Here is a 14,640-nt window from a genome sequence, read left to right as displayed (position 1 = left end):
TGTTATATGACGTTGATGACATCACAAACTATCGTCTGCCAACATTTGGGAATACGTTTGAAGAACAGAACCTAATTTACAGTCATTTGCAAGACATCAATCTACGAGATAATGACGTTTTCCTAAACTTTTACACCAAAACAGGTGTTTTGTTTCCACACTAGTTTTATATTATTGACATACGTATTCATTCATACGCGTTAACACTGCATTTGCACCTTCTTGTTTACCCATTAGATATTGTTAGCTGTTCTTGTTGATCATTTAGATGACACGTAATACTATTCTTGATAATACTTAAAAGGCCTTTAATGTTGAAATATACAAACCATGTTTACAGTGCATACTGAATTCACACGTCAAGTTTGCCGGCATATGTATTTTCTGAATTTCTGCATACAAGTGGGATGACCAAAAGTACTACGGCATATGAATATTAGGCATCTTTCATTATACTATCTATGTTTTGAATAATTTGTTTATTAACAAATTGGCTATGGGAGATGTTGAACGTTATTATACATAGGCGTGATGACGTCACAGCGGAAGTGAAGGTTCCTTGTATGCCGGAAGGTAACTCCGAAGCAAGCATGGATGCAATTCCTTCTCCAAGAATCATCAACACGCATCTAGCAATACGATTAATGCCAAAGGTATTTATGTATCACTCAATAGTTTGTCACATTATATCCTATTCCGAGAAGAGTATAAATGCACTTGTACCATGTTTTAGATTGCTTTCTTTGTTTTCATTTACATATTCTCTTATACCTGAACGGTAAGAAGGAGAATTGACGTAGTCGTTCTATAACTACTAGACCTTAAGCTCCCAATTGACCCTGCTACCCCCAGGAGCAATTCTAAAGGTTATGGTTTTCCCAAAGCTTAAGCAAAAAACGACTCAAAATGAGATTTGTTTACTATTTATTATTTCTTCCATCTTTAATAATCGTTTATGCGATAGAAAGTTGGTAATTAATCTTTCTTAAGTTCTGTGAAGATTTTTCTTATAATTTAAACCGCATGGATTGGTGTAAATTATGTTACTCTTAAAATGTAACATAAAGAAACAACATTTTTTTACAAATATAGATATTGTTCAGAATGCTTAAACAAATGATATGGAGTTTTACTAATGTTTCCTTTTCATAAATTAAACAATTATCCCAGACTATTGAGTCGTATTCAAGAGTTGGTCTTAGGTAGGATACATATATTTGATTAAAGGTTATATTTACTGACCGTTCCAAGGCGGTACCTAACAATCCTTGATAAACATAGATTTTTTATAAATAATATGTATGCACTGTGCTGTTTGTGGAGTTTTGTGCTGTTCTTTCATGTTTCTTGTTTGTGATTTTTTGTTTTTGTGTTCTATGTCTTTGGCGTTTTCCCAATGCCATTAAACCGGGTAAATGTTTAAACTTGTTGCTACTGAGCTTGTTTCTGTAGTTTTTCACATAAGTATTTTAACGATGCAATTTATATTTCTAAGAATTCATGCAAAGAACCAATATTTTTTTTTCTAGCAGAACTAATAATAGTGTCTATATGGTGATGCCAAGTGCCATCAGCACTCAGTGTAACGCCTAAATGTTTATGATGGGCGCACAGTACTATGGGAGTATTATCAAACAAAAATGATGGTTGTTGCTGGTTTTAAGTGAGAAGAAAATAGACTCTGTTGTTGAAGGGTTGAATTGTACCAGCCATTGCTTAGACCATTCCGAGATTTTCTATAAATCTAATTCAATGTTATTCTCTATGTAATTTGTGCTTCTTGATGAAACTGCAAGCGAGCTATCATCTGCAAAAAGCCTAGTTGAAGATGCTAGGGTTTCAGCAATATCGTTAACGTAAAAACGTAGGAAAAGCAGTGGACCTAAAACGAAACCTTGTTGGGCTCCAGATGTGATTTGCTTAAAATTAAAAGAAGAAGTACCAACAAACACCCGTTTAGAACTATTGAGAAGAAAATGATATGACCCACTTAGCACATTTCCTGAAATTCCGTATTTTTGGAGTTTGGGGCAACGGTGCCAAAATCTGTCAAAATATCACGAAATACAATACTGGTTGATTATTTGTATTAAAGTATTTACAAATTTTATAATATATATCTATTAGCAGGTAAACCATCGAGTGACCAGGAATAAATCTCGACTGGTGCTTGTAAATAAGGTTGTTTTGATGCATATACATGTACAAGTGTTTAAAAATAATTCGTTCAGTAGCACGTGTGTTGACCTACATTTTGTGCATTTGGATAGATATACTATTTTATAGAACACAAGGCTTTTTGATAAGTCGTTGTTTATCAAAATCGTGCCCTGATTGTATGAGCTTTGCGTCATTAAACAAATGACATAAGACGATACAATTTTGTTAAGACATTTATATGTTGCTAAAAATTAATACACAGTTACAGAAGATTAGAATGATTTATTATATTAGTAAAGAAGTATTTACAGTATAAATAAATGCGTTGGTCGCATTAATTCGTGTATTCATGGTGTATACATGCCTTAGGGCCACAAGCAAATTCCTTGTAGCTCTTCAACCTTACTGGGTTCATTCACTGTAAACACACAAACATTTGCGAATACTCCTTGAACAATGCGTAAGCAATTTAAGTTGAGCAGAAATAAACGCTTACTGTACATACTGTACAAGGTTTTTCTTGACGCTGCTTGAGTATTCTGTCTTTTGCAGGACGCCAAACGAAAACAGCTTAAGTGCATTTTTGCAGTTTCTTTCTACAACCATACTATCAATCTGCTCAGGTACGAATATAACGGAAAGTTCGAGAACTATCTGCAGATGTTTATGAGAGGCGAAAGTAATTTCGAGCATTATTAACAGTTTAATATATATTTAACGTTTTATTTATTATTTCAAATTTAAGGGTAATATATATTACTAAATAATTTATACTAATTGGTCATCGGTATATCAGGTTTTAGATGATTTGAATATGTAACAGTGAATTTAGCATACACCGTCCTCAGACATTCGCCTGACCTGGGCATACCCAGACTCAGGACTATGTGAATACGGGCCCTGAAACTTTTGTCAGTAAAATAAACTTAATATTCTCGATAAAACGATTTAGAAACAAAATAATAAGAAAACAATAGCAAAATTCCCATTTTAATTTATATCGTTATCTTTAATTTTTGTTTTTGGAAAAAGAAAATTGTAGACAACGATATAAGGTCAATGTCTTTCTTCAACATACAGTACAGTTTATCGTTTTCTTCCCCAAAACACATTTTATCGAAAGCCATAGAAAGTCAACATAATTGTCGGTCACGTGTCATCAATGATGCCTATATGTATATTTTGGCGCCCACTGACACGTACGTTTTCACAAAAACACATAGTAAAGGCATCAAGTTGTTTGATCCGTAATCGAACCAAATTAATGCAATCGCATTATTTCATATCTATTTCTAAAACAAATGAGGCCTTTGGTATTTTCTGCCAACTTTTTGTATGGACAGCTCATTACTTATACATTTTTTGTGCTAGCCTTTAAAAAACCTCAAGATTAATGGCAGTCTGGAATATTTATATGAATACAACTATAAGACTTTAATGATTCTAAGTGTAACAACTTTTTCACGATTTCAAATGTAGTTGTTTGCGTTACGGTTCAAACATAAACCGAATACAATCGTTTAAAATACAGTTCAGTATGTGTGTTTTTAATAAATGCAGACTATTTTCAATTTTAAAATACATAATAAAAATACTCTTCATAATTCATATAACGAAAATGACAGAAAATACTTTCGGAAAAAGCTGGTCGTCTCTTAAAAATGTTTGGAACCTCTGTTCAGTGTTTATACGCAAAATTGTATATGTTATAAATTGTTATTTTTTTATAAAGGACTATCCAACAAACATTTGTTATAAAAAATAAATAGATTTAAAACTAAATATTATATTTATCATACTTTTCTTTTGTTTCAGCGGACTGGGGATCGTATCCCAAATATCTTCTCGAGTGGCAACAGTTTATAAAAGAAAACCCCGACTGTCCAGTCCATATTGTGTATTATGAAAACATGAAAACGGTATTGCAATATTTCCATTCTTCGAATATTATGCATTGAAATCGATCATCTTTTATCCAGTGCAGACGTTTATTTATTTTCATTATGATTTTGTGCACCATAGCCGCGTATATCATGACTCCAGCATTAATGACGCAACGCCATTGGTCGAGGACTGGTCACGCGGTGACCTTATATTTTTCCATATTGGGTCACCAAATTTAAATCGTACAAAAAATGGCGTCTATTTGTAACATGTTAACAGGATGTCGACGTGATATATACGTTACGTGGTTAATAGGTGACCCGATATGGGATATACGGGGTGTAGAAAACCATTTCAATTGAGTAATGAAATTGTATATGAAATGTGTGATTTTTATTTGATATCTCATATGAATTATTTTATTTTTCTATCTCAGGACTGATTGAGAGAAGTCAAGATGGTTTGCCAGTTTCTTGAAGAAGATGTCAGTGACGATTATATAGCTGATGTTGTCAAGAAGTGTGACTTCAAGCGAATGAAACAGACAAAAGGGATCCTCTTTACTCCAATGGAACAAGAGAAATTTAAAAAGATTTACTAAACGGGATTTACAGTAAAGGTAGACGTTTTTAGGTAGTAGGGAATGTCATAGTTCCTCTTTACTGAACACATATTTTACTTTCGTTTTGTACAAACATTCACTGCAAGGCATACTTACCATCATTTTTCTTGGTTTTCATTTTAATTCCATTTCGACCACCCAAACATATACTCTATTGTTCAACACAACTTCCGCAGAAGCTAATATCATAATCTATTAAGAGACTCATGTTTTGTTTGTCGTGCAGAACAGTATTCGGTTTGTTAGATATTAGATATAAGTATTCGTAAATCAAAGACAAAACTCTTTATTTCGTCGTATTCTTTAAGGCTTTTTACTGCAAAAGTCGAATTGATTTTTTGTCTGTCTTCAAATATGCACTTGTAGCACAATACTAGTATATATCAACAAACTATAAATACTACATTGAAAACAACAGAGACAGGCCCAGTAGCTAGAAATGAACCGTATCCTCTACGAGATAAAATCAAAACGGAAGATTACCTATACATAAAATATGTAGCCACATTGTAAACCGGACTTCATCAGGGGATTAAGGGGGTGGGATTGTTATGTATATGTGTCCACCAAGAGGTTCTGGTCTGATCCCAATTGATATTACTTTCTCAAGCCCTCTCAAAATGGACACCCGTACCGAAACGCAATTAAGAAACACTTCATGTCAGCCTTCGGTTATTTTTCACATTTCGAGCTATAAAAAATTGTAATTAAAACTTTATCCAGCTTTTCATCAAAATGACGTTTACGCATTGAACAAAACAGCACTGTAACGTGTCACAATTCAGGAGAGATTGGAGACTGGAAAAACTGGTTCACGGTCGCCCAGAATGAGATGTTTGATGCGTGGTGGGCTGAACAGGCTAAAGACCTGGACATGTTTTCATTTACTTATGCGTAGATAATTAAAGGTAGAAATTCCTTCTCATTTCATCATTTGCCCAAATTGTGACTTGGTAAAGTTCGAATACAATAATAACAACACCCTATGCAATTGGATTTGTTTAGTTTTGCAGAATTGTTTTATTCATATTTCAACATATTATGCAAAAAAACTGGTTTTGTTTTACTTAACATAATATCTTTAAATAAATTAACCATTCGTTGTTACAGATAAGAGCCAATGACCAACAACACATGAACGTACCTGACAGTGTCCTTTGTGTAAAGGCAAAGATCAACAGCCCTTGTTCTTTGTTTATTGATAATGGTCGCCGCTTGGGAATTCAAAGATAAAATCGTATATGTATATATTGGTATCTTAATTTTGATATTAGATGTGTAGAAGACGAGTGTTTATTTAAAATGATGAAAAATGAGTGTATATTTATGAGAAAAACTACAGAAACAAGCTCAGTAGTAAAAGGTTTAAACATGAACCCGGTGTAATCTAATCATTGCACTCTGGTGAACTTAAATGTTAAACTTTCTACCATTCTTTGCAATGTTTTAACGGTTTGGAATCCAACTAGGGCAAACGCCATCCCACACCACGCCTTTTTAATTGCCCAATAAAATACTAACCTTGTTTGTTTCATTTTCGCATCTTTATTTTACATATATATGTAGCACTATGTAAAAGAAAGAAAAGTATTTTTTATTCAAAATTCGCTTCTGAATGACGGGAGATTTGATATTGATATCAGTGGATCTTTTTGATAAGACTGTATCGAAAAAGACGCGATATTTAGTGTTGCATCGGCGCATCGATTTTTATTAACTACGTAAGTATATTACTATTTGAAGTACTGTACTCATTGAAAAAAAGCAACATTCTAGGAAACAAATATCGTTTTATTTTTCTTAAACACTTTCAGAAGGCGGGATCGCGAAGGCCCTACCAGCATTTTGAAATTCGAGGGGACATGTTTTATGTTTTAGATATTAGTAATTGTTTTTTTTTTTAATTGTATATAATTTCCGAGGTATATTTATATCGTTGTTTATGTAGCGCTCACATGAACACGCAAAATGAAGTTACATGGTAAATCATTCATACCCGAGTATCAAGTAAAATACAACAAAACAGACAGAGCTATATATGAAACATATTATTGAGTATGGATAACTTCAATGTGGAACTTTACGGTAGTATGTCAAGATTTGTGTCCCTAAGTTACATTAGGCAATACTGATTGATTTAAGAATCACATTTTAATGTCCCTGGTCAACAGCTTAAAACTCAAACATCACGTTAACATTGCCAAAGAAGGAGACGGCTGAAGTTGTGAAATAAAGGCCGGAATGTAAAATACATCTGTACCAGGGAAAAAGGTTTATAACACGAATACAACGAAATGATCTGAGTTATCCTAAGATTATCAAACGTTGACACTTATCGGAACAAATGTCAATAAGCCTAGTCGCTTTGGTTGTATGTTTTGCACCGACAGAATATTTGAATCTTCACTGCAGCTGCCATTTCGTTATTTTTAAAATGTAAAACAGATAAATGATGTGTATTCGTCCTTTTTCTGTGATCAATTAAACATGACCCACCGGTTTAATAACAAGATAGGGTTTAACCTAAAGAGCCATGGAAGGTTGCTGCACCATACCCATTTTGGAATGACCATTCTGCCAACATGCATTCCAGCAAGGGCATCCTGTTGCCGACACTGTACGTTCAAAACTAATATTTCTTTTCTTTAATTTCAATACACCAAATGCTATTATAAAAGCATAGAAATATACATATTTGGCGATTGAAATAAATTATTACTTTTATAAAACCCAATTCCTCAGTCATTTGTTATGTCAAATTCATTATCTTCAAGCTTTGACGGTCCGCTACAATGTTATAATGTGCCTTTTTCTTTCTAAGCACCATGTCCCTCCTCTGCAGCACATTGTCCTGTTTAAATCTGGCTAAATCCCTTTGCTATTTGTTTTATGTATGTGCCTTCTGAGCATAAACAGGGCATGTTCGTGTGACAGGGTGATAAAATCAATAGTGTAGTGTAACCTTTATGTATATTTTCTTTGGGTTAAGTAAGTTTTCTCTACGAAAGGAAGCCAGAGATACTGGCAGTTTTGTAGTAGATCGTATCGGGAGATATCGACACGTGTAATAGAATGGCATATTAATTTAGTGTCATAACAGCTTCATTAGATATCCATATTCTATTAGACAAATGTAAGTAGAGCGTAGGCTTTGTCTATTTGTGTATTTTCGTCTTTGTTGGTGATGTCGGACCGGGTTTTGTCTTTGATATTTTTGCGGGCTGTTAGAACGTAATTTAACATTAATTTATAATAAACCTCACGATTTCATCTCTACAAGTCACTTTAACAACTGCATGGTTTGTTACAGCTCATATTTCACCAGGTCCTCCAGTCCCGGTTTGAGAGCGAAAGCCAGAGTTTGATTGGGGTAACGTTAGTCCACCTAAATGGCCGTCAACCAGTCTTTTGACGATTTTTAGAGTATAGCAGACTGGTGACGTCCACCATCCCAGCAAAAAGTAGCAAACGGGCCTTGCGCAGAGGATCCTCGCGGCCACAATTTTTAAATTATCTTTGTTATAAATTCAAATTTCTACGAAAATATCATTGCCTACTATCTAACACATATTTATTTATGGCATTATGCCGAAAAAACATGTTCAGATACCATAATGCACTTACATGCATCGATTGTATCCATTAATCTGTAAATCTAGGACAAATCTGACAGGTTGTGTACATGTATGAAACGGGGTAGAGGATTTCGAATATTTTGGTCGTTAATAGGCTCGGTTAAATAACACTATTAAAAATGCAACCATTTCAATGCGCTGAACGCTAACGTGTTTGATGGGTCAAGTTGGGAGAACATAGCTGATATGCCTATGCATTACATTTTTGATGAAATATGTATTTGAATGTATCAATAAAGCTTATAAAGGGAGAAGTAGTCACATTTCAGAGAGTGAGCACAGTTCACGTTCCATCGTGATACCGCGCATTTAGAGCCCAAACATTGCTTTAGAACTACATACTACGTTAGTCCACCTAAATGGCCGATCGCTCATTATTGTAGCTACATACTACGTATCAAGTCAATACATATCAAGAAATTATTTAAAAATAACTTTTCTTTAGTTTTAAGGTATTTTTTGTAACGATATATGGATAAATCTGGCGGTGACTTGCCGGAAGTCTAGACAGTGATTTTGTGTGTTATTTGTTTACTACTACAAGGTAGTGATATATTTCCTAAAGTAATTGACACATACACGGATTGTTTATAAATTTATGTATGCGTAATATAGGTAAAAGATAAAACGTAAAACTGTGCACATAAAACAACAACAGCAACAACAACACAGTCATTCATTGAATGCTACATAGAGACAGTACAAAACATGTACAGATATAATAACTTGACAACAAGAGAGGTTTGCGCATTTCCGTCATTGTATTGTTATATATATCAAATAAAGAGATCCCAAATGATGATCAATGATATACTTTTAATATATTTAATGATACACGGGATTCATTTATGATGTAATTTTTAGACTGTGATTACAGAATTATGATTGAAATGTCATGGTTTAACATGTGTGACACCAGAAATAATTGTCAAACCGAACTCTTTTAGATACACATTTTGGCAATTACGTCAAGTTTGCCCGAGCAAGAGCATCTGCTAAAACAAACAGAACAGCAACGACACAGGTCGCATTCACAAATGATGCAATTGTTGTCTTTGCAATTTATCCTTTGTGGAATATCCTCCTTCTTCATGTCGCATGTCATGAGTGCCTGCAATGACGAGGCGGACCTAGTGAATGAATTCTTGAACAGAGAATTCAAGGGTAAGTTTGTAAATTAAAATATATTTAAGAGCTTATTAAGAGAATCAGTCGCACTTCTATACAATAAAACGATGATAAATCTCTAAAATCCACCCGAAAATACTTAAAATGCATACCGACTATATTCAGAGAGCATTCGTGGACTAGGGTCAAAAGCGACCAGCGACACACTTTCACGCCACGGCAAGCTTGCCGGGGGTGTTGCCAAGGAGCTGCAAAAAATGTACGCGTCGCTGTCTGTGGACGACCCAAAGATACATATAAATGTAACGTTTCTTCCCTAGCTAGCTCGGACACGCTACCTTAAATTAAACTATAAACCTATTCTCGGACTGCATTGTCCCAAAAATTAAGTATGAAATTAATATTATATACACGTGATTGACAATGATTGCTTACAAAACCGAATGATTAGAAATAATTGGTATGGTTCAAGAATCAACGTTCAATTATTCCAAAAGCAAGAACGAACAAACAGAAACAATACAACAACTATGCTATAACTTCAAACAGGACCAGCATACAAAACGCTTATAAACCAATCACAATATATCAGCGAAACCCACAGTCCTAAATGTATAGCTTTTATGGGGAATCAAACCATTGACCCTGTTCCGTCTGTATCGCAATGATCCAGGCTTACTAAGAGGCCAAAAAGAAACCCCACGGATGTCCGAACCTGGAAACTAGAAGCTGTAGCGCAATGCTTCACTTTTATTCTCCTAGCCTCCAATAGTTCAGAACCCGCCCTAAACAGTACAAAAAGATACTTCAAAGCTTCCCTATATATTATTAACTTGATGTTCTTACATCGGCGTCGAGACACGAACTAACTAGTTCTATGCATTTCGCTTCTTATATACCCTAACATCACGTGACCAAAATGGAATGGTCCATTTTAACAAGCACGATGGGCGAAACCATTATATATAACTAACGTTACAGAGTAGGGGTGTCAAGTTTATCAAACTTACGAAAAAGTAGAAAACTATTAAGAATACAACTTAGTTCGTGTTAATTAATTATTTACTAGCTAAATTTAGATACTAAAACCATAACATTATTAATAAATATACGAAATCATCCTTAAGAAGTAATAGCGATAATGGCGAAAACCGTTTTTACGGTAAATAGTCAAATTCTTTATAACTTTCACTGAGACAGAAGAAGTTGATTTGTTTCATTCTTAAAATATGAAAAATAGACGTTTACTTGATTATCCTATTATTCAAAGCTCAAACGAAGTGTAAAATCTCAACTTTGTACGTATAACATAAAAACCTACGCCCAACTGTACTATCCGGAAATGTTTACTTTCCGGGCTCCGGCCTTTATGACTCCAAGAACATTACATTACCCACGCCTCCGGGTACATGCGTCCCGCATGAGTAAAAGAATTAAGTCACTAGAACATGAGACCAAATATTTTCAAAACAATATCTATTCAAAATTAAGTTAACACACAGATAGGTACATTTTCCCGTAAAATTAAGGCTTCAAAAGTTATATAAAAAAATGCCAAACATTCCTCATACGCATGGAATACCTTTTCCACAAAAATAAAACAAAAAATAAATATCAAGTATGTACAGACAAACACCTTCTTGGTATATTAAACTTTTATCAAGTCATGATTTTAAACCCTATCCCTGCACGTTCTAGTGATCGCTTTAAAAACATACAACTTCACTGAATGTCAATTTCCAAGTCAACTTCACCATTCTCGGACACTTTGAAGGTGATGTCTTCCGGACGAATAGTGCCTTCATCTAGAACATCTCCCAAGTTTATATCAAGCTTCATCTTCTTAGATTTCTGCCTGACCATTGACGTTTCGTAAATAGTGTCATCATCTTCCGAAACGCTTAGTTTCTGCTTTAGCTTCATCCCTTCTTCTACTCGGCAGAAATGAAGATTGACGTGTCTGTTCCGACCAGACGTCGTTAGAAAACTCGCATCATCCCGAGGAGGCTGTTCTTTCTCCTTCTCAAACACCCTTGTTTTCTCTGGTATGGTATTTGGCTTTTCACTTTGAACCCCCGTTTTCTTGGCCCAGGGAGCATTGGTGTGGTAGGCTTTCGGACAGTCCTACCTTCTAATACTTTCTCCATTTCACAACCCTTTAGGCTTTCATCCTTACTAGAACCTGGTTTCACGCCACCATCAGCATCATTAACATAAAGTTCATTGTCGTCACTCTCACAATCACTCTCCTGTTCGTCAACCTCCTGCTCACTATCAGAGAGTTCCAGATCCACCTCCGGATCCACATCCCACACTTCCTCTTCCATAACTGTACCTTTAGCTAGTTCCGATTGCTCTTTCGGCGCTTCCCCTGCCTTACTTTGTGTTGTGCAAATTTCAGCTGATTGTTTTGTCTTCGAGTTCTCCCTTATCCCATGCACATTTTTTCAAATGTTCTGGAGATACGCCCGCTTCTTGAAGAGTTTTGCACATACTCTACAAATAACGTTCGGTTCTGGGACACACTTCTTTATGTGCTCATGGAACACCTGTCCAGAAGGAACCTCCTTCATACACTTCGGACATATTGGGCGACATTGGTCTTTCCGAGGGGTCTGCTTAGTGTTTGCCATTTCAACCTGAAAATAGAAAAGATAATCTTTTGACCATACAGGTGGCTTACGTTTTCTACCCCCAGTCAGTGTTTCTCGCAAATCATCAATCTCAGGAGTATCATCATTCTCACAACCAGTAGTCTTAAACTGTGTATTATCCTGATCATTTGAAAGAGTTTCACTATCATTATCCTCTGATTCACACTGGCTTTCTTCGCCTATTAACAACTGAGTTTTACACCTTCTCATCCTGTCACAGTGTACAACTTGCTCAGTTCTGTTTCTTCCACAGTCTATTTTGTAAAGAACGTCTGAGAACTTAGCTACTACAGTGTATGGTCCACGCCAAAAAGATGTTAGTTTTGATGACGTGCCTGACTTCTTGACAGGGAAATACACGTACACCTTGTCACCTGGACTAAAATGCTCATATGAAGTTCTCTTGTCATGTATCTGTTTCTGCCTTAACATCGCTTTCCCTGTGCTTTGTCTGACAAATGCATGAGCTGATTCCATCTTCTCTTTAAGCTCCCAAACCCATTCATGGTCAGGAATTTCACGAATACCTGAAGGTAACTCATACAGTAGATCCAACGGGGTTGAAACCTCCCGCCCCAACATGAGCATGTTTGGTGTCATTCCTGTAGTTTCATGCTCAGCACTTCTGTACGCCATGAGAACATAGGGTATTTGCTTATCCCAGTTTCTGTGATTGTCTTGGACATACGCACTTAGCATAGTTGTAAGTGTTCTATTAAATCGTTCGACCATACCGTCAGATTGAGGATGGTATGGTGTCGTCCTAGATTTCTCTATGTTCAACAGTTTACACATTTCTTGGAAAAGTTTACTTTCAAATTGGCTACCTTGGTCCGAATGAATCTTTCTTGGTATGCCAAACCTAGTAATGACTTCTTCGACTAATATATTTGCAACTGTTCTTGCTTCCATGTTTCTCATAGGTAAACATTCAACCCACTTTGTGAAATAATCAGATATCACAAGGATATACCGATTACCGCTTTCAGTCTCAGGCAGCTCACCTAAAATGTCAATCGCAATCCTTTCCATGGGATAACCACTCCGTACAATTTGCATTGGTGCTTGCTTGGCTTTGTTAGGTCCTTTTCGTTTCATGCACGTTACACATCCATTCACATAGATCCGGACATCCTTCTGGAGGCCTGGCCAGAAATAGGTTTTTCTGATCTTTTTGAGGGTTTTCTTAAAACCTAAATGACCAGCTGCTTTGATATCATGGGCATGAATAAGGACTTTCCTTCTCTGTTTAGTCGGTTAGTCGGTATCAACACTTGGTAAGTTGTTTGTCTGATCGCAAAGTGTTCAAACCTTCGTACCAGAACTCCTTTTTGTAGTTCTAGACGTTCAAATTGACTCCACAAACTTTTTAATGTATAACTCTCATCAGCAATTTCAGAAAAGGTTGGCTGTTTGTCGTCGTGGATCCATGTTATTACCCTGGCTATGTCCTTGTCTTCGGTTTGTAATGACTCCAGATCATCTGTGTCATTACTAGTTGTTTTAACACAGTTTACGCTCTCTGTTTCTTTATCACTCATACCACACTGTCTACATGGTATCCTGCTAAGTCCGTCTGCATTTCCATGAGATCGCCCTTGTCTGTGTTCTATTGTCATTTGATATGAGGATAAAGCTTCAATCCATCGAGCCACTTGCCCTTCTGGGTTTTTGAACTTCATTAACCACTTAAGTGACCCATGATCTGTTCGCACATTAAATGGTTTGCCATACAGATAGTGTTTGAAATACATTGTGAAGAACACCAAAGCCAATAGCTCTTTTCTTGTGACACAGTACTGGCGTTCAGCCTTAGTGAGTGTCCTACTAGCATAAGCAAATACTTTTTCCTTACCATCAGTCTTCTGCGATAATACTGCGCCTATAGCAAAGTCACTGGCGTCTGTATCTAACACAAATTGCTTACTGAAGTCTGGATGAACGAGCAAGGGAGCTGTAACTAAACTATGCTTTAATTTTGCAAAGGCGTCTTGGCAATCAGATACCCATTCAAACTTTCTTTCTTTTTCTGTCAACCTGTGAAGTGGCTTGGCAATGTGCGAGTAGTTTGCGATGAAGCGTCGATAATAGCCACATAGCCCTAAGAAAGAGCGTACCTCTGTCACATTGCAGGGTGTTGGCCATTGCCTTATGCAATCTATCTTCTTTGGATCAGTTTTTACGCCATGCTCGCTGATTATATGACCGCGGAATTCTATCTCTTTTCTGAAGAGCTGGCATTTGCTAGGTTTTAATTTCAAACCTGCATCTTCGAACCGTTGAAAAACGCATTCCAAGTTTTTCATCATGTTTCGAAATGTTTTTCCAACCACTATAACGTCATCTAGGTATATCAGGCATATGGTCCAATGCAAACCAACCAAAACGGCTTCCATGAGCCGTTCAAAGGTGGCTGGAGCGTTACATAAACCGAATGGCATAACTGTAAACTCAAATAAACCTTTTCTGGTAATGAACGCTGTCTTTTGCCTATCATTCTCGTCCATCTCAACTTGCCAGTATCCCGAACTAAGATCTAAGCAAGAAAATCATTTTG

The 14,640-nt window shown here is 36.0% G+C and overlaps 1 protein-coding gene across 1 annotated transcript; it reads left to right on the top strand.

Moving 5' to 3' along the window:
* The first annotated feature begins 503 nt into the window (after window positions 1-503).
* LOC128232786 (sulfotransferase 1C4-like) lies at window positions 504-5,564 on the top strand. The gene is made up of 5 exons (XM_052946519.1): window positions 504-653; window positions 2,713-2,839; window positions 3,976-4,079; window positions 4,893-4,896; window positions 5,452-5,564. The coding sequence occupies exons 1-5, from the start codon at window positions 504-506 to the stop codon at window positions 5,562-5,564; spliced, it is 498 nt and encodes a 165-aa protein (XP_052802479.1).
* The last annotated feature ends 9,076 nt before the right edge of the window (window positions 5,565-14,640 follow it).

The sequence above is a fragment of the Mya arenaria genome, chromosome 4 (genome assembly GCF_026914265.1).
Source record: "Mya arenaria isolate MELC-2E11 chromosome 4, ASM2691426v1".
Taxonomy (NCBI): Eukaryota; Metazoa; Mollusca; class Bivalvia; order Myida; family Myidae; genus Mya; species Mya arenaria.
This window is presented reverse-complemented; position numbering and strand designations above follow the sequence as displayed.

What these genes read in the sequence shown, in the direction of transcription:
- LOC128232786 (XM_052946519.1), top strand. Translation starts at nt 504, where the DNA reads ATGTTGAACGTTATTATACATAGGCGTGATGACGTCACAGCGGAAGTG. An exon ending in CAATACGATTAATGCCAAAG is followed by an intron (nt 654 to 2,712) that starts GTATTTATGTAT and finishes TGTCTTTTGCAG; the next exon opens with GACGCCAAACGAAAACAGCT. An exon ending in GATGTTTATGAGAGGCGAAA is followed by an intron (nt 2,840 to 3,975) that starts GTAATTTCGAGC and finishes CTTTTGTTTCAG; the next exon opens with CGGACTGGGGATCGTATCCC.